The 21,380-nt window shown below is 46.8% G+C and overlaps 1 protein-coding gene across 5 annotated transcripts in view; it reads left to right on the forward strand.

Moving 5' to 3' along the window:
- SYNGAP1 (synaptic Ras GTPase activating protein 1) overlaps nucleotides 1-21,380 on the forward strand; it is a 1,959,930-nt gene that overhangs the window by 195,987 nt on the left and 1,742,563 nt on the right. For all 5 annotated transcript variants that reach the window (XM_085623761.1, XM_085623749.1, XM_085623769.1 and 2 more), the window contains exon 2: nucleotides 11,027-11,148. In XM_085623761.1, the coding sequence (XP_085479887.1) occupies nucleotides 11,027-11,148 (122 nt within the window). The remainder of the gene's footprint in view (nucleotides 1-11,026; nucleotides 11,149-21,380) is intronic.

Consider the following 21,380-nt stretch of genomic DNA (forward strand, 5'->3'; position numbering starts at 1 on the left):
TGTAGTCATATGGTTTACATTAGTATAATGTGTCGTTCCTCAGTTGAGTTGCGATGTCATAGTTACATTAGTGTGTGGTGACTTAGTTGAGATGCAGTCTTAGGGTAACATTAGTATGTCATCATATTAGAAAGAAGACATCATGATGTTGGATTCCTTAGTTGAGATGCATGCTGCCTCATGGTCACATTAGTACATAGTCTCATTATGCATGAGATGCCATGATGTCATCTTGTTCCTGCATTTAGATGCAGCTTCATGTTCACATTAGTATATTGTCTCATTATGCATGAGATGACATGACGTTGTCTCATTCCTAAGCAGGGCTGGACTGGGAACCAAAACTGGCCCCCCGGGAGTTTGGGGGTGCAGCCGAGCTGATTGCCAGGGCCGGTTTCAGATGATTTTGTTACAGGGGCCGATATTGCAGCTATGCTGCAAAAACGGCCCTGTAACAAAAACACCCCCCAAGGGGCCCAAAACCGGCCCACCGGGGTAATGCCCGGTGCCCTCTACGGCCAATACGGCCCTGTTCCTAAGATGAGATGCAGTTTCCTCATCACATTAGCATTTTGTTCATTATGCATGAGATGATATGATGTCACCTGGTTCCTCAATTGAGATGCAGTCGAAGGTTCACATTTTCATTATTCATGTGATGACATGACGAAGTCTTATTCCTCAGGTGAGATGCAGTTTCATGGTCACATTCGCATGTAGTCTCATTACACATGAGATAACAGTCTAATGATCACATTAGTAAGAGATCTCATTATTCATGAGATGACATGACCTCGTCTTGTTCCTCTATTGAGCTGCAGCCTCATGGTCACATTAGTGCGTGGTCTCATTGCGCATGAGATGACATGACGTTGTCTGATTCCTCAAATGAGATGTAGTCTCATGTTCACTTTAGCATGTAGTTGCATTATGTATGAGATGACATGACCTTGTCTGGTTCCTTATTTGAGATGCAGTCTAATGGTAACATTAGTAACGGGTCTCATTATGCATGAGATGACATGACGTTGTCTGGTTCCTCCATTGAGATGCAGTCTAATGGTCACATTAGTATGTGGTCTCATTATGCATGAGATGTCATGACGTCATCTGATTCCTCAGATGAGATGCAGTTTTATGTTCACTTTACCATGTAGTCACATTAGGTATGAGTTGACATGACGTCGTCTTGTTCCTCCATTGAGATGCAGCAGTCTAATGGTGACATTAGTATGTGGTCTCATTACGCATGAGATGTGGTATCATTATGCATGAAATGTCATGACGTGGTCTGATTCCTCAGGTGAGATGCAGTCTCATGGTCACATTAGTACGGGGTCTCACTACGCATGAGATGACATGATGTTGTCTGGTGCCTCCATTGAGATGCAGTCTCATGGTCACATTAGTACATGGTCTCATTACGCATGAGATGTGGTCTCATTATGCATGAGATGTCATGACGTAGTCTGATTCCTCAGATGAGATGCAGTCTCATGGTCACATTAGTACGGGGTCTCATTACACATGAGATGTGGTCTCATTACGCATGAAATTTGGTCTCCTTATGCATGAAATGTCATGACGTCCTCTGATTTCTCAGATGAGATGTGGTCACATTAGTACAGGGTCTCATTACGCATGAGATGTGGTCTCATTACGCATGAGATGTCATGATGTCTGCTTCCTTCATTGCAGGGGCGGCCTTAGGCATGTGCAAGCTGTGCACCTGCACAGGGCCACCAAACCCCAGGGGCCACCACGAGGAATCAGATACAATACATATTCGTGGCGGCCCCTGACAGGGATTTGGCGCATGAACGACTGAGGCGTGCTAAATCCAATGTGATGCACGCTGAATGGTTGTCCTTATACTCTTTTCCTTTCTGACCCAGTCTCGTCTTTGTGTGGGGTCGGCCTTGTTTCGGGCTCTTCTGGTAGGTCTTGTGCTTGTTGAGAACTTTTTTTCCAGGAGAATCGAGCTTGTTTTAATAGTCCAGATCTGGCACCTCCGGAGGCTCGCATGCGCGCGCATGCGCAGTGCCCGCGAGTCCTGCAGCGAAGGGGTTACAGAAGCACCACACATCACTGGCGGCAGGAGGGGTGGCAGCACCCGTGCCTGGCGTGCAGCGAGCAGCACCGAGACCGGCCGAGGCCATGCACCGGCGCGCCTAGAGACCCTGGGCAAGAAAGGCCGCCTTGCAGAGGATAGCATGCCAGTGTGCAACCTTTGGTGCCAGCTGCGAGGTGAGCAGCCCGAGGGACAGGGCATGGGGAGGGGGAGTGAGGAGGTCAGCGTGTGCCACTGCAGAGTGAACCCGAGGGAAGGTGAGCCATTGGACGAGGGTGTGGGGAGCCCTGGGGAGGAGGGCAGATCAGGCGTAGGAATGTATCACAGCCCGTGGGGGTGAGGAGCCGGGGGCGTGGGGAAGGTTGGGTGAGGATGTTATTGTAGATGGTGTGTGCTTTGGGTCTGGGTGGAGGTAAGCCATGTGAGGTGGCGAGCTGGAGGTATTCTGGTAGTCGTGGGAAGGGAGGGCATGATGAATCGTGAGAGAGAGCCTCTCTCTCACGATTCATCTCTGAGATGGCGCGGGTCGGAGAGGTGGTCACCGTGCGCCAGTGGTAGGGAGTGGTACAGATCGGCGCTGTATGTTGAGGGAAGAGTGAGTAAGGAGTGCAGGGGCAGTGTTTACTTGTGGCTGAGGGGAGGCATGGTGACTTTTGGAGGTGTAACTTGGGAGGCACGGTCGTATTGGGGGGAAGAGGAGAGCAGGGTACGAGGTGTTAGACGTAATGTTAAGGATTCATTAAAATGATTACAATTACTTATCAACAATCATGAAAACAGAGTATGAAGCTGATACTTGTGATCTAATGAGTGGATCTGCCTGCACAAATCTTTTAAAACATCGAGTGTTCGAATGTACTTGGCATTTGGTTATGTCTGTTTATATGGTGTTGAGGCAGACATGAAATGCAAGCACCTATGGATGGACGCCTGGAATAGGATGGCAGTGCCTACCCATGTTAACTCAATCTAATGCCCTTTTGCAGAGACCTTGGTAGGAGACTGGCTTCTTGATCATTTCTTTAATTACATTCCAGTGCTTGTCATGTGACTAGCAGAGAAAACTAGTTTAACTAGTCCTCAGTTTGCAATTGGTGAAGCAGCCTTCTCTGTCCATACTAGGGGCATAGTTACCATTGGTTCAGCAAGTACAGTGGTACTGAGACCCAAAACCCTCAGGGGCCCATTGAACCCTGATAATTGCTATTTTTTACTTCCTGAGCAGCAGCCAAAGGGGCCATTTTCCTTGCTTATGCCACGGCCCATGGGGTCGTTGGTACGCTGTGCTAGTGATTTGTACGTCTGCTTGAAAGTTGTCTCCTGACTGGATGTTCCTTGCACATTAATTTTGCTTCAGTGAACCTCTAGTGCCTTTTCATAGCCTTAGGACTCACTGTAATTAATCCTTGTTTAATAGGTGCTCTGAAAGCGAGCAGAACTGGTTGCTGGAATATGGCACTATACAAGAAACCTTAATTAAATATATTGTATTTTGTCTTTTGACAATGTGGTAAAGTGGACGAGTCTTTGGTTACCTGTAGGCTGTCTTCAGGATCAGTTAGTGACGTACTGAGACAGGTCTCTGTGTGCCATGATTTCAAGGTAGCTTACTCTCTTCCTGCTAAGGTCACTTCCCAAATAGATCATGAACTATTCTCCAGTCTCTACTGTTCTCAGTGGACTGAGAAAACAGACCTTGTATGCCAAGTCACATGATCTACCCTATAGTTTTATAACACTCTTCAAATAAACCTTCCATATGTGGCTAGTCCTCATAATGTGTCATACATGTAGTGGGAAGGGTAATTACTATCAATCAGTCAGGGTTTGTGAAGCTCAGCTGCTTCACACATAAGGGTCTCGAGGCGGTGTGGGATTCATGCTGCTGGATCATGCTGCTTGTTGGTTGAACAGCGAGGTCTTGTGGTCCTTCCTGAACTGCTGGAGCGATGGTGAGGCTCTGAGGTGCAGGGGGAGGGTTTTCAGGTCTTCACTGCCATGTGGGAGAAGTAGCGGTCTCCACTGTTTTATCAGCGGCTGCATTGGGTGGCTGCTAGGGAGATGGTTCTGGAACATATTGTCCTGGTAGGTTGGTGGAAATTCACTTGTTCATTAAGGTATGCTGGTCCTTCATTGTGTAGTCCAGGGAAGACATGGCTTGGCAGTTTGGGCTGGACTGTTCCCATGAGGCACAGGGTCAAGGCTGATTTGCATATGGCCATGTCTGAACTGGGGTGGTGTGGTGAGCAAAAAAACGATGGATTTAGGCCCAGATCTCTGTACTGGGGTGAATGTATGACATTGTTCTGCATTCTGTCCATCAACTGTTGTTTTTGCAAGAAAATAAAAATGACACATCAAAATCTTTCAGCAGCCACCACTGCTGATTGTCTTCTTTTTTTCCCTACCCACTGCTAGCCTCGCCCGCTGCATTGCAAGCAAAATGAAGAGAATTTGAGTACACAAATCTGGTTATTCGAAACGAAAGAGAAAGGTGGCTCAGCAGGCTTTCGTAGTGTCACAGGAAGGAGCAATCCTGAACTTTATCACCCAAGGGAAACCTAAAGATGGAGAATCCTCTGGCCAGAGTACTGCTGATGCACTTGGTAAAACAGGCGCTGACGACCATAAAGAAGAACAAAACAATGATGATATCCATGAGAAGAATGATACTCATGAGCAGACCAAGGAAAATGAACAAGGTGACTCTGAAATTGATACAAACATGCAGCAATTACCAACTCAGGATGAGGATTATTACAAAAGACCCTCAGACAGAGAAACTGAAACATCATTCATCGGTCCATCAACATCTGGCATTCTGAAGGAGGTTCAGAGTTTACAGACGGATGATGCTGGTATTGAAAAGGAAGCCAAAGAGCAAGACCATGTTACAGACCCGTGTTCTGAATATGATTTATGTGATTGGAGGGATCCTGCTTTGTGGCCGAACTCTCTTACGGACGCGCAACGTGTTTTTCTTGTTGAAAGGGGTCCCTCCAGAGACCCAGATTCTAAAACAAAGTATCCAAGTGATGAGCACTCAAAAAGTAAACGTCGTTTTTCTGTTACCATGTTACTGGTCATCTAACGCCTTTTCTGGACGTTTTATTAAAACACCTTCCTGAGCTCCGCCCCGCCCAGACCCCCTCTTCCGGGGCCCCCTACCTGCGCTCCCTGCACAGGGCTACCATGAGCCTAGAGCCGCCCCTGTTCATTGAGATGCAGTCTCATGGTCAAATTAGTACGTGGTCTCAATTAGGCATGAGATTAAATTAAGTCGCCTGATTTCTCAGTTGACATGTAGTGTAATCTTTGGATCTGGGAATCCTGAGCTCTTATCCTGGCTTCCTCAATGGTCCACAAGCGGTGACTAATTATGAACAAATCACGCTCTCCCAGTGCCTCGGCTCCCGGATGTGTTAACATCGGGTCGCCTGAGTACCCGGAAACAGACCCGCCTCCAGCAGTTAGATCGAAATAAAAGAAAACGCTAGGAATTTATTTTGAACTCATTTGACTGGTGCATTCAAAACCTTTCTGCAGTTCCAGCTCTTGGGCACCACGTGGCAGCATTGCTCTGTAGTAGAGCCGATATGTACCTCATCTAGGAGGGAATGTGTTTTTCTAACATGTTTCAGAACATATTAATTAATTCTCTTTAAAACCACTAAGTACCCCACAACGGGGTCTTTCTGTGTCGGGGGAACAGGCAGGCAGATAACAGTCTTGCGACATTGGACGCCTGTGGACCCACGTCTACAGGGATTGGGTTCAAACAGACCACGTGGCCACATCTGCTAACTTAAGCAGCAGCCTACACCGGTACAGGGTTCGGCCAAACCTTATGGCATCGAGAACGGCAATTCACCAAAATGCCAATGGTGGCGGAAGTGACTTCACACGCCAATTGACCTCTACTTTAATACACACATACACATGCTTACACATTCATGCATACACACGCGGGCCCGCAATCACGCACACAACATACATTTAAAAGCATCTTTTACTTACCTCAGTTGCCAGGGAGGTTCATATTCCAGATAACTGTATTCCATTATTTATTAGACTGATAGTTACAATTTTGCATTATTCACTATTAGTGCGATAAATAATAGACAGAAAACAAGTTGCCCCTGTGTTCCTGGCACTGATTTTGCCTCATCTGTGGTCAGGGGTCGCAAAAGCAGTGCTTTGGACCGCAAGGGTCACGCCAGGGCTTGCTGCTCGACCCCTGGGACCCCTAAATGGTGGCCTTGCCAGGTATAGGTTGCAGCCAGGCCCTAATGCCCATATCCATGTGCACGTATCTCTAAGGCACATGCACAGGGCGTATTCAGGCCCCAGATACAGGTTGCACACAGACCCTAAGGTTCCATGTATAGGGTGGCCCAGGTACAGGGTACATTCTAACCCTCTGGCTCCAGCTACATGGTGCGCACAAACCCTAAAGTCTCCGGTCCAGAGTGGACCCAGACCCCAAGGCTCAGCTACAGGGTGTACACAGGGCCAAATGCCTGAGGTGTAATGGACACACAGACCCTAAGGCCCAGCTATGGGGTGTACGCAGAGCCTAAAGCCCGAGGTTTAATGGGCACACAGACCCTAAGATCAAGGTACGGGGTGCACCTAGACTTTAAGGCTCAAGTACAGCCATAAGCACGCCCTGGGCCCACGAACAGGGTGTACCAAGAATCCAGGGCTCCAGGTAAAAGGCGCACCCATACAAGAAGAGACCAAGAACAGGGTGTGCACAGAACCTATCTTACAGGTACAGGGTGCACGCAGACCATAATACCTGGGTACAGGTCCGCTTCACAGACCATAATACCTGGGTACAGGTCCGTTTGTCTCAATTCTTTATTTTGCCTCTTTCTGCTTGTTTCTGCCCTTTTTTTGCTTCTTTCTGCTCGTTTCTGACCTTTATTCTGACTTCGCATCCTCAGCGCCCAGATACCCCTGGCTATACAAATGCTGATTGATTGACTGATTGATTGATTGACAGGGGGCCCACAGATCTCATGGTCCCAGATACAGAGAGCACACATTCCTCATAAACCCAGGTGCAGGGTACACACAGGGACCCAGGTACAGGATACACTCTGATCATACCTCACCATGTACAGGGTGCCATGTACAGGGTGTACTCTGACCCCTAAACCTAGGGATTTAAAGTTTCTATGGTCTCGGGTACAGGGTACACTCTGACCCTTAGACCTAAGAGGTAGGGATTTACCGTTTCTGTGGGCTCTGGTACAGGTTGTACTCTGACCCCTAGGTCTAAGAGATAGGGATTTATGGCCGGTCGTACTCTGACTCCTAAGACTAAGAGATAGGGGTTTAAAGTTTCTATGGCCTCGGGTACAGGCCGTACTCTGACCCCGAGGCCTAAGAGATGAGGGTTTAAAGTTTCTATGGCCTCTGGTACAGGTCGTACTCTGACCCCTAGGCCTAAGAGATAGGGGTTTAAAGTTTCTATGGCCTCAGGTAGAGGGTGTACTCTGACCCCTAGGCCTAAGAAATGGGGATTTAAAGTTTCCATGGCCTTTGGTATGGGGTGTACCCAGGCCCCGAGGCCTAAGAGATGGGGGGGTTAAAGCATCTATGGCCTTGGGTACAAGGTATACTCAGACCCTATCTCACCATGCACAGAGCGCCATGTACAGGCTGTTGTCTGGCCCTAAGGCCTAAGAGATTGGGGCAGTGCCCGGGGTTGCAAGGGGCAACTAAGGGGTTGCAGCTGTGACCCCTTGTGACCCTTAAAGTTTCTACGGCCTCGGGTACAGGGTGTACTCTGACCCCTGAACCTAAGATAAAGGGGTTTAAATTTTCCATGGCCTCGGGTACAGGGTGTACTCTGACCCCTAGGCCTAAGAGATGGGGGTTTAAAGTTAAATGGCCTTGGGTGCAGGTTGCACACAGGCAGTATGGCTTCAGGTACAGAGAGCAACCTAGCCCCGCTGCCCCCGGTGCAGGGTGTAAACATTCGATGGCCTTAGGCTCAGGGTTTAGACAGACACTGTGCCCTGTAGTACAGAGTACAGGCTGACCCTATGCCGGTAGACAAGGGTGTTATCAGATTATTTCTCCAGGTATAGGGTGAACACAAATTCTATATTTGAATCAGAACCGTGACACAGAACCTATCACCACTAATAAAACGTGCACACAGACCCGACCTCACCGGGCACAGGATACAGATAATCCCTGGGGTCCAGGGGTGTAGGGAGGAGGGGGTCGGGAGGTGCTGTAGCACCCCCAGAATAATTTTGCAGGTCAAAGGGCGAATAATCAAAGAGGCCTTTCAATTTTGTTTTTATCTTGTCACATTTATTGTGTATTCAGAGACAGAGGTCAGATGTCAGGTAATACCTTCAGACAAACAGCTGCTCCTTCTCCTATCTTGGATTTCCGTGTTTTTCTCCTTCTCTTACTATAAAGTAAGTGAATTTTGCTACCAAGTGACAACCCTCCTGGAGTACAGAGAGTGTGAAAAGGGAAGACTGTGGTATATTGAAAATTTTGTAGTACACAACAAGTTTAAAATACTTGGAAATGAGTCGTTATTTACATTCTCTCTCTCGCTCTCTCTCTCTCTTCACAAAGGTAAACTGAGACAAAAGTCTAACTTTACGACTTTCGGTATTCACAAAGGTCATTTATATGTAGTAAAGTTAGACTTTTGTCCCAGTTTAACTTAAGTTTTAGTCTTAAGTCTAACTCAGATCAAAACTTAAGTTAAACTGAAACGAAAGTCTACCGTACATACGCCTAAATGCCCTTTGTGGATACCGAAAGTTGTAAAGTAAGACTTTTGTCTCAGTTTAACTTAAGTGTTGGTCTTAAGTCTAACTGAGACCAAAACTTAAGTTAAACTGAGACGAAAGTCCAAATTTACAACTTGTAAATGCCCTTTGTGAATACCAAAGGTTGTAAAGTTGGACTTTTGTCTTAGTTTACCTTTGTGAATTGGGCCGAAGAGTTTAACAGGGTCAGAACAGATCAAGCCACTTGAATACAGTGATAAAAATGCACGTTTCCACAAATTATTGATTATTTTTGCACGATGGTAAAACTGCATGCCTGAGGAAACTGTAATGCCCATTTCAAGCCGACATTTTACTGTTCTCAGCACATGGCAGTACCCTACCACTCCATGCTTTACTCCTATATTTTGGACAATGTGCTTCAACATGCACCATTGGACACATATTGTAGCCCCACCATAATCCTGCTGAGTGGACCTGGTTCATCTGCTGAGCTTTCCATTTTATAGTGCTTTCATTTTTCACAAACCCTGTGGCTTTAGTGAAGTAACTGTAGTGCACACACGGCAGGAGGCTGATGGGGTAGATGAACGTGAAGTTTAATTGATAGCAACATCCTGTGAGCTCGCCAAGGCAGGCACCCACAGCAGTGGCCACTGCCAAGACCCCACAGCCTGCAGCCCATGAAGTCACAGAGTGGGGCACAGGCGAGGTCCTTAGGACACATAACCAGGATGAATATAACACTAAGACCCCACTATTGCAGTAAAATTGATGCCCCCACCCCCACTCTGAAACTTGCTCCAGCAGACACGGTCTAGGGCCTTGGGCACAGAGTACATACATAACTGGATGCCCATAATCACAGGATGCACACTGACCATGGGCCCAGGTACTGGATGTACACAGACCTCGCCTCTGCCCTCGGGTACAGGATGCATACAGACCATGGGCCTAGGTACTGGAGGTACGCAGACCTCGCCTCTGGTCCCGGGTACAGGATGCACACAGACCATGGGCCTAGGTACTGAACATACACAGACTTCGCCTCTGGCCTCGGGTACGGGATGCATACAGACCATGGGCCCAGGTACTGGACATACACAGACCTCGCCTCTGGCCTCGGGTACGGGATGCACACAGACCATGGGCCCAGGTACTGGAGGTACACAGACCTCGCCTCTGGCCTCGGGTACAGGATGCTTACAGACCACGGGCCTAGGTACTGGACGTACACAGACTTCGCCTCCGGCCTCGGGTACAGGAAGCATACAGACCATGGGCCCAGGTACTGGAGGTACGCAGACCTCGCCTCTGGCCTCGGGTACAGGATACACACAGACCATGGGCCCAGGTACTGGACGTACACAGACCTCGCCTCTGGCCTCAGGTACAGGGTGTACACAGACCCTATGGCCTCAGGTACTGGACGTACACAGATCCTACATAGACAGAATTTGCCAAGTCTCTAGAGAAGCCTTTTACTGCAGGTACTGAGTACAGGCACCTTATATAGTGGGATGTATGGATCTGTGCCTGTGCTTACCTGGCCCCACTGGTGTGCTCGGTCCAGGGGCGACCAGTGGCCCCAGCGTAGTGCAGTTGTAGGGCACTGGTGCCAGCACCACTGGTGTCCCAGGAATGGGAAACAATTGTAACACTTCCTTCCTGTGCTTGACTTCACTAGGAGCTGTGCCCGAGCAGTCAAGGCCTCTCTGATGTCACAGTAATAACACACATTCACAGTCCAGGTGGAATTAGTGACGTTTGTTTGCAAGGAATATGACGTCATTCACAATTCAAAAAGGCAAGGGCAGTGAAAAAGAAGATGGACAAATTTAACCTTCTGGGCTTGGCATCTCGGACGGCAGAAATCAGATATTATCGAAGCTCTTGAGATTGTGGGTCTGGTGATGAATGGGGTGGGGGAGAGGGGGTCCTGTCGATGATATTTGTGGCGGAGTCTGAGATTTATAGGGTGAAAGTGAGAACCCCTGAAAAAGACGTGACATGTAGCAAAAGTGTATTGTTGAAGTTTGTTACTTTGTAGCCTTTGTTGAGCTTAGTCCAGCAGTCACGTGATGGGGGAGCATGACCTTGCTACGTCAGAGATGTTTTGCTGACACTTTTTGAGGGGTGTTACGTCAGTGATGGTCTCCGCCTCATCGCCTCTCATCTCTTGCAGATGTGCGAGCAGCTCCAATGCACCGAATGCCCTACGTCCACTCACCCTACGACCGCCCTCCCTGGAATCCTCGATTCTGCATCCTCTCTGGAAACCAGTTGCTTATGCTCGACGAGGATGAGGTGAGTGAGCACCGCCATCTTGGTTGAGGGCAATGGGGATTTTATATTGAAAACTGTTTATGTTTTATGTTATGTTATGTTAATTTGGATTTGTTGAGCGCTTAATACCAAAAAGGTCTCTAAGCGTTTATGGATAATGACACATTGGTTGCTGTAGAAGAAACGGTGGGACTGATGAAGGGCCTGGTTTAGATCTCCGTGGACGAGTTACTCCATTACAACGGTGACGGATATCCCGTCCACCGAAATATATGTCCCATTATATTCTATGGGATTTATATTATGAAGGAAGGGATATCCGTCACCGTTGTGACCAGGGCTGGACTGGGAACCAAAACTGGCTCAGGCAAAGTGCCCGTCTGGCCGTCCTGGGGGGTGGGCGTGTGGCCGAGCTATTTGCCAGGGCCGGTTTGGGCCAGTTTTGTTACATGGGCCAATATTGCAGCTATGCTGCAAAAACGGCACTGTAACAAAAACGCCCCCCCCCCCGGGGCCCAAAAATAGCCCCCACCCTGGCGGCCCACCGGGGAAATGACTGGTGCCCACTATGGCCAGTCTGGCCCGGGTTGTGACGGAGTAACCCGTCCACTGAGATCTAAATTAGGCCCTTCGTGGCTGGTAGACAGGATACTCCGTCACAAGTGTGACTGCGAGCCTGTCTATGAAACTCACGTCCTCCTTCTCTCTTTTGAGTGGGGCGGACTGTCATGTTTCTGATGGCAATGCCACAGCTGCTCCTACTTGCACAAATCCCTACCCCAACAGCCTGGTGAAGTTGAGTCCATCAACGTGGAAGCAGCAGATCGTCCACCCTATTTAGAGTGGCTGGTCTGATTAATATTTTTTTTTGTAGTACAGGAATATAAAAGATACAGGTTGCCGCCAAATGGGAAAAAAAATGCAAATTACGCTCACATCCAGCAAGAAAACTCTCAGGGTTATTAATATTTTTTATTAATATCAAACTCCCGTTTGGGAAGTTTGTTTTTGAAAACCAAAGACATTTGCTGAGTGGTTGCCCAAAACATGGCGGCCGTTCAGCAAACTTTCAGTGCCTTTACAGGAGTTGCTGTTGCCGCGGCTCCTCTGTAGGCACAGAGATCTCTGCAGGGTCGGCGGCGATCTCACAAAATGGGAGGCAGTAGTCTGGTCAGGGCCACCCGCCATACTCAAAATCACGCCTGCTCTCCTGTTCAATCACCTTGGGTGCCACCAGAAACTTTTGCTACTAATGTGACCCTGGTGCCCCCTTACGTTAGGAGTAAAACCATTTTTCTGTTGCAGCTGGGAATGTTCTTTCTTCATATAGTGCCTCAGGACAGTTAAAACAATTTGCCAAGATGAACGTCTCAAGTTTGATATCTAGTCTCATGGTCCCACATCTGTTAAATGAACCGCTAAAATTAATCTCCCAGACCCTCATGGTATGTCCTGAGTGTTGCCGTCTTGTTGCAAAGTCTCTCTTGAAATGTGCTTTTCGTTCTGTCACATTATCACTGCATCAAAATGTGTTCTTGTTTGTCTTTGTTTTAGTGCTGGTTCGAGACTGTGTTTTGTCACGTATTCTGGTGTTCCACCATCTTGGTTGTGGTGAAAGGTTCTCTGTCTTTAGGGTGACCAGACATCCCGGATTTCCCTGGACAGTCACAGTTTAGAAAAGTCTGTCCTGGTGTCCTGACACTTTTAACAATTTTAAATACATGTCCCAGTTTTTAGAACAAAGTGGAGTGAGTATTGGAATTACTGCGCATTCTTACATTTTCACATGCCACTGCTGTAGTGTGACATAGAGGTAATTAACCCTGATGCTGCGTTGCATCACCCTCCTTCCAGCACACAGCAGGAGCTCAGCTGGACCCGCAGTTCTTGCTCCCAGCAGAGGGGGCGAGGACTGAGGGCAGGTCCTGTGCCGGTGTTTTAAAGTCAGTGGCACACAGTTTGTGTGAGTGTAATGTATAGAATATTTCTAAAACATGTAAAACGTTTAGAAGTACAGGACTAAAAATGCTTATATATATATATGTGTATATATATATATATATATATATATATATATATATATATATATATATATATATATATATATATATATATATATATATGTTCAACCAAAACACCCTCTTTTTAAAAACGCACTCCACAGCAGATTAGTTAAGACCAGCCAGCTTTTTATTCGTGGATGTTTCATCTGGCCTGACGCGTTTTGGAGCATGGCTCCTTGTTCACCGGCTGCCACGATGTTCGCAGTGTGCTGTAAGGCATATTTCCCTGCATAAAGTTCACCTTAATTAGGTTCCAGGTGAGTAGACTCGTGTTGCCTGCTGGGAAAAGAAGTGCATTTCAGTAAGTAGTTCTATAGTAGAGTCTGCGCAGCATCGTGCAATAAGCAATAGTACATTACCCTTAGTGGGCCTCCAACTTGTAAAAAGCATGATTACGCTATTCACTGAAAAAAATAACGGTTACAGGGACGTTATAGTTTGGAAATAGAATTTAAAAAACTTCGAAATTCAATGAAAAAATAAAGATTACACTGACATTATAGTTAGACTCAGATTTCACTCGAACAAAACAAGTACATTTCAGCAGTTATAGGTACCTGAGCTAACTATAACGAACACCCCAGCAATGCACTGCTTATGACATGGTCAGTGACATCACTGATGACATCATCCAGTGAGTGTGAGTGTTTTCTAAAGGTTTTTGTGTGTTAAACATATTTACAAAGATAGCACAAAACACAAAAGGTAAATTAGTATACTTTGTGTACTACTGAGTGATTCCTTTTTTTTAACATAGTTTATAAGTCGCTGTGTGACTGTGTGTATCAGTGTTTGAGTGGGTGTCTGAGTGGGTGTCTGAGTGACTGCACAGATGTGTGAGTAGCAGTATGGGTGTATAAGTGGGTGTCTAAGTAGCTGTGGGTGACTTAGTGGCTGTGTGAGTGGCTGTTTTGGTTATTGAGTGGCTGTGTCAGTGGCTATATGGGTGGGTGAGTGAGTGCCTGTGTGAGTGACTGTATGGGTGGGTGAGTGGATATGTCAGTGACTGTATGGGTGAGTGATTGGGGGTCTGAATGGCTGTATAAGTGAGTGACCGGGTATGTAAGTGGCTGTATGGGTGAGTGATGAGCTGTTTATTTATTTTATTTATTTATAAAGTTTTATATAGCGCGAACAAGATACCGAAGGATATCAGAGCGCTTTACATTAGGAAGGAAGGATGGACAATAATGCAAAATCAACATCAGGTAGGAGTAAAAACAGGAATGATTGCAGATTACAAGACAATTGCAACACCGAGGGTTATAATAAACAGCTGTACATGGATAGCGAAGGGGGGCACAGTATGTGGTAAAGAAGAGTAGTAATAAATTATGGTACCATGGTAGTAGGAACAATGTCATCGAGCAGGAGAGCCTAGCCCACTTACGGTAGGAATTTATTCCTAAGGAATCTTTTGACTTCCAGTCTGAACACCGTCGTTGAGGAGATTCCGATGGTAGAGAGTTCCATATCTTTGGGGCAGCGCCAGAGAAGGCTCGGTGACAAGTTCTCTTTTCGCTAAGGATGAGTGGTTTCAAGAGGAAAGTAGTGGCGCTTCTTGAGGCTCTTACACAACAAGATAGTTCAAGTATTTGCGCAAGGTACCTGGGAGTATTGAAGTTGATGGCTTTGTGCGTCATAACGGCAACCTAGAACTGAATTTGTGCTTCGTAGGAGAGCCAATTAAGAGATTTTAGGACTGGGGATATGTGCTCATTGCATTTGGTGCCTGTAACCAGTCTAGCAGCAGCATTCAGTGATGCCCTTAGTGGAGCCAGGGTGTATTTGGGAAGGCCACAGAGGGTAGCGCTGTCGTAATCTAGCCTCGGCAGGACAAGTGCTTGGAGCACCTGCTCGAAATCATTAAGTGGAAGGAAAGGTGTGATATTTCTGAGTGTCCTGATCAAGTGGTTTGCTCCCTTACGTTTATTGCTGATATGATTTTTCATATTCAGGTGCTTGTCCATGGTGATTCCAAGAGACTTGGATGAGTATATGATGAGAGGAGTGCAGTTGAAAGCAGTGAGGTGACTCATACAAAGGTCTAGCTTGGGGATGTGGTTCAGAGGGAAGATGAGCAGGAATTCAATTTTAGAGGTGTTGAGCAGGAGATGGTTCTCAGTTAACCAGTTTTGAGTAGACGTTAGGGTGGTGTTGAGTGAGATGATGTTTTCCGGGGATGTGATTTTCAAATAGAGTTGCGTGTTGTCAGCATGCATATGGAAAAGAATACCCATGGAGTTTAGTGAGTTAGCTAATGGTTCCAAGAAAAGGTTGAAGAGGATAGGAGATAAGGCAGATCCTTGGGGGACCCCCATGAGTACAGGAGAGGGCTTGGAGAGAGAGTGATTTGCCCTGACTCTTTGAGATCTGTGGTGGAGGAAGGACGAGAACCATTGTAGCACCTGATCAGAAAAACCCATCCTGTTTTGCAGAATGGATAGGAGGTTGTCATGATTAACTGTGTCCAATGCGGAGGAAAGGTCAAGGAGGATCAGGAGGCAGGATTCGTTTTGATCGAGTATTTTTATAATGTCATCCATAACATGAGTGAGAGTCGATTCGGTTCTGTGCCCCTTCCGAAAGCCGGATTGATGCTGGTCTAGGAGCTGGTAGTTCTCTATGTGCACACATAGTTGGGATTGTAGGCATTTTTCAAGGAGTTTCGCTAGGGTGGGGATGTTGGAGATAGGTTGTAAGTTATTGAGATCAGCTTTGTCAGCGTTCGGTTCTTTTAGTATAGGTGATACCTGAGCTGATTTTAGGCAGTTGGGAATCGTGCCTTATGATATAGAAGCGTTTACAATCCTTGTCCAGGTGGGGATGAATGTATTCTTGATTTCTTTGAAGATGGCCGGGGTAACGGGTCACTGAAGTAGTTGGATGGGTTTATATTCAGGAGGATCTTTTTGATGTCTTGTTCACTAAATGGGGTAAAGGTACCCCATGACACATTGTTCTTGGTGTTCTGGGTGGTAGAGTTGCGCTTTTCTAAGGGGTCAAGGGGTGAAGCTGCCCTGGAGGAGGGCAGTAGAGCCTTCTTAGAGGCGAGGTCAGTGGAGATGAACCTTGATTTCTCAATGAAGAAAGCAGCAAGTTAGTCGCAAGAGGGTGGGCTGCCTCCAGGTTCAGAGAGGTTTGGACCTACAACTGATTGCTGTTTGACCAATTGGAAAAGTTTCTTGGGACGGTTTGCCGCTTGATCCAATTGAGCTGTTAGAGTGAATGTTTGGTTAAATGATTTGGTGTGTGAGTGTCTGTATGGAAGAATGGGAAGAGGATGTGGCCTAACGGCTAGGGCGGTCGACCTAAAATCTGGGGAACCGGGTTCGAGTCTCGGCAATGATGCTCAACATCCTGTGATTCTGGGCAAATCACTTAATTTCCCAGTGCCTAACAACAACAAAAATGAATGTGTCCTTGTGGAACGTAACTGGTGCTCGTGTAAAGCGCTCTGATACCCGATACCTTTGGGTCACAATGGGAGAAAAGAGTGAGTGTCTGTGGGATTGGCTTTATAAGTGAGTGGCTGTGTGAGTGGTTGTATGGATGTGTGAATGAGTATGTAAGTGGTTGTGTGGGTATGTGAGTGAGTGTGAGTGGTTGTATGGGTGAGTGAGTGGATCTGTTGAGAGGCTATATGAGTGAGTGAGTGGGTGTGTGAGTGGCTCTATGGATAAGTGAGTGGTTGTGTAAGTACTGGTATGGGTCTGTGAATGGGTACGTGAGTGGTTGTGTGGGGGTATGAGTGGGCATATGAGAGGTTGTATGGGGATGTGAGTGGGGTCTGTGGATATGTCATCAATGATGTCTGTTGAGATGTCATCGGAAATGCATTCAGTGATGTCACTGACCATGTCATGAGTGATATAATATGTTAGGTCATAAGCAGTGCATTGTGGGGGCATAAGTTATAGTTAGCTCTGCTAACTATAACTGCTGAATTTTATTGTTTTTGTATGAGTGAAATCTGAGCCTAACTATAACATCCCTGTAACCTTTGGGTTTTTAAGTGAATTTCTAAGGATTTTGTTATTCTATTTCCTAACTATAATGTCCCTGTAACCTTTGTTTTTTTCAGTAAACGTTTATGTTTTTTAATTCTATTTCCTGACTATAACTTCCCTGTAACCTTTGTTTTTTTTTAAGTGAATTTGTAAGGATTTTTTCAATTTCATTTCCTAACTGTACCCACTAACCTTTGACGCTAAGTGTGTGAGTGAGTGCATGAGTGTCTCAGTGGGTGTATGAGTAGGTTTGTAAGTGGGTGTGAGAGAATATGAGTGGAGCTGCAAGTGGGTATATGAGTTTCTAAGAGGGTCTGTGAGTGGGTGTGTGAGTCTCTGATAGGGGTGACATGTAAACTCCACTCTGCTCTCAGAGTCTGCAGAGTTTTGCCACTACGCACTCTGTTTGGAATACAGAGTTTGGCAAAAACTCCGCCAACCACCGGCAGAACGGAGTTTACCGGAGCGCTCAACCCTAGACTTCATCCCCCAACCAGTAGTGCGCCGGGAGGACCCTTTTAAGGGTGGATGAGAAAGGTGACAGGACCTCCGACGAGGTCTGAGCAATCCAGCTGTGGGGGACTTGCATATGGCAACAATAGGGTTTCTTGGCCATCAATGACCCTCAGCAGTCAAGGGGACTTTATCCCCCAACCAGTAGTGCACCAGGAGGCCCCTTTGCAGAGTGGTTGAGAAAGGGGACGGGGCCTCTGACGAGGTCCCAGCAATCCTGCTATGGGGAACTTACTTGGGGCAACAATAGGGGTTTTGGACCCCAACGACCCTCAGCTGTTAAGGGGACTGCATCCACCAATCAGTAGTGTTCCAAGAGACCCCTATGCAGACTGGTTGAGAAAGGGGGCGTGGCCTCTGATGAATTCTGAGAAATCCCACTGTGGGGGACTTGCTTGGGGCAACAATAGTGGTTCCTGGACCCCAACGGCCCACAGCAGCCAAGAGAACTTCATCCGTCAACCAGTAGTATACCAGGAGGCCCGTTTGCCGAGTGGCTGAGAAAGGGGATGGGGCCTCCGACGCGATCTCAGCAGTCCTGCTGTGGGGAACTAACTTGTAGCAATAATAGAGGTTCTTGGCCACCAACAACCCTCAGCAGCCAAGGGGACTTCACCCCCAAGACAAAGTGCACGAGGAGGCCCCTTTGCAGAGTGTTTGAGTCAGGAGGTGGCCCTCTGACGAGGTCTCAGCAATCCCGCTGTGGGGGATTTACATGTGGCAACAATAGGGGTTCTTGGCCTTCAACAACCCTCAGCAGCCAAGGGGACTTCATCCACCATCCAGTAGCGTGCCAGGATATCCCTTTGCAGAGTGGTTGAGAAAGGGGGTGGGGCCTCAGCCGAGGTCTGAGAAATCCCTTTGTGGGGACTTACATGCGGCAACAATAGGGGGTTCTTGGCCCCCAACTACCCTCAGCAGGGATGGGGACCTAATCCCCTAACCAATTATTGCACCAGGAGGCCCTTTGCAGAGTGATTGAGAAAGAGGGTGGGCCTCCGACAAGGTCTGAACAATCCCACAGCAGGGGACTTACTTGTGGGTGTTATTTAGTCTCAGGGAGGTGGTGGTCCCCGGGGGTTGGGAGGTCCGCGCCCCCCCTATTAATTTTTCGTTAGCCCTGGGGCGGTGGTGGTCCCCGGGGCTCTATGAGGCTCAGGAGGGGGGCCCCATGTGCCCTCCTCCTTGTTTAAAAAATGCCCCTGGAGCTGGCCCACCATGGGGCTGTATTCCAATTTTTCTTTCTGCTGTGGATTTGCGTCTCGGTCGCGTCTTTGAAACAATTTTTTTAAAGTGCTTTGTAGCCCGTTTGGGTTCCTCTGGGACCCTAAGACCAGAGCTAAGGGGTCAGGGTATTCCTACCTTGCCCCCTTTTTGTTTTTTAAATGTGATTTGTGGGACTTGACTGAAGCAGAGTCCCAAGATGGCTACCAACACCTTCTGGCTGAACTGTTTGCAGCCAATCAGATCTCAGCATGAGATCAGGAGGGTTTGCGAAGCCTTCACGCCCCTATATATACAAATTTGGATTTTCCTTAGTATCAACGGATTTACACCAATGCACAAAAAGGTTGCTTTCTGGACCAAAAGCTAAATTTCTGCTAAATTTGTTACAATTCCGTCCAGCGATATGGGCTGTAGTCGTGACTAAAATCCCTATGAAAAATTGCGTGGGGGAAAAAAAGCGTTTTGGAAACGCCTCTTTTTCTCGTCCCCCTCTTGACAAATCACCACGAAACCTTCAAAACACAAGCTGAATCAACTGTCATACTAGTTTTGAAAATGTCTTGAAGATTTGTCTAACGTTACAAAAGTTATTGGCAAAACAAAAAAAGCTTTTCCTATTGAAACTAGGTCCTAACTATAACTACCTACTGGCAACAGCCAGTAGGTAGTTATAGTTAGGACCTAATATTGTTCTGGTAAGAATTACGAGCTACTCCAGATTGGGATGTATTAACAAGGTGTTTATTCGGCAGCAAAAGATGCGTTTCGATGTCACACAGGGTCTTGGTCACATTACCATGTGGTGAGTTCCGGATCTCATATAATCAATGTGCCAGACACGATACAACATTTGAAATAGAAATAATGAAAAGACTATGCATTTGTAGTTTCATCTAAAACATTTTCATATTCATTCTGTTAATTGTTCACAGAATTGAAAAGTTTCATTTAAAATAAATACGGCCAAACTGCACGTGAAACTAAATGAAGAAGAGGCAAGAATTTCTTACACCTTTGTCAAAAAGAGGGACAGTGGGGCTTTTTAAAGGGGTCCAGCATAGGTGCCCTGTCAGATCCTTTAAGCAAAAATGGATGCTGTTCCTCTATTGGTGGTGCCTAGTTAACTTAGGTACGTGGACCAACTGCCAACAGGTAGGTGGTGGTGAAGGGGTAATACTGGGAGAAAAAGGGATATGGGGATCCCGCTCTTGCGGAACTAGGGTCTCCACACACCCAGCAAGCTAGGTGTCATGCTTCATCATCTGGATCTGCTCCTTGTTGGGTCGGCGCTGCAATACCCAACGTGCACCCGCGAAGGGGCTCTTTGTCGGAGATCTTTTGTTTCTTTGCCGTATGATGAAGTGGGGGTGTGTGGCCCGTGAAGGAGTAGATATAGTGAAGTGCAGTGAGTGCATTAAAAAAGGTTAGATATTCCAAATAATATTTTTATTCCGGTTGGTAATCCACCTCGTTAAAAGCGTGTAAAGTGGCAAGTCCCCTGTGGAGGGGGTTCAGTTAGACATGTCTTCTGATGTATGGTTGGACAGCCTCCAACTAAATGCCTTTTTAATGCTTTTGAGGTTGACCATCACACCCAGGTTTTACTAACACTTGGTGTACTACGATGGCGTATGGTATGCCATTGGGATTTTAATGAGTTTTTAATTACCATAAGTGAATGAGGAGGTTGCATGTGATCAGCATTTAATTATAGGGATGTTCACGATATCGTAGAGGACAATTTATGTGAACTGATATACTCTTTTGCATATTGTCTCCCCAGGTTTTCAAAGAGCACTACTGGAGCGTCCTGATGTAGTGTTTTCCTATGGTAGTTAGCGATTAACTGCACCATTTAGTGTAGATATATTCAACTTTCGCATAATAGGTCCTGAAGAATTGCCACGGTATTTAGCAACCAGCAGACAAGAAACATGTTGACCCTAAGAGATGAGCATAGTTTCAACTGAACCCCCTCCACAGGGGAATTGCCACTCTACACGTTTTTAACGAGGTGGATTACCAACCGGAATAAAAATATTATTTGGAATATCTAACCTTTTTTAATGCACTCACTGCACTTCACTATATCTACACCTTCAAAGGCCACACACCGACAAAGAGCCCCTTCGCGGGTGCCCGTTGGGTATTGCAGCGCTGACCCAACGAGGAGCAGGTCCAGATGATGAAGCATGACACCTAGCTTGCTGGGTGTGTGAGGACCCTAGTTCCGCAAGAGCGGGATCCCCACATCCCTTTTTCTCCCAGTATTACCCCTCCACCACCACCTACCTGTTGGCGGTTGGTCCGCGTACCTAAGTTAACTAGGCACCACCAATAGAGGAACAGCATTCATTTTTGCTTAAAGAATTACTTACAATCATGATTCCATTTCAATGATTCCTATCGAGGACAATATTACTGTGGTCACACAATTACC

This window comes from Triturus cristatus, chromosome 1_1, assembly GCF_964204655.1.
Source record: "Triturus cristatus chromosome 1_1, aTriCri1.1, whole genome shotgun sequence".
In the NCBI taxonomy this organism is placed as follows: domain Eukaryota; kingdom Metazoa; phylum Chordata; class Amphibia; order Caudata; family Salamandridae; genus Triturus; species Triturus cristatus.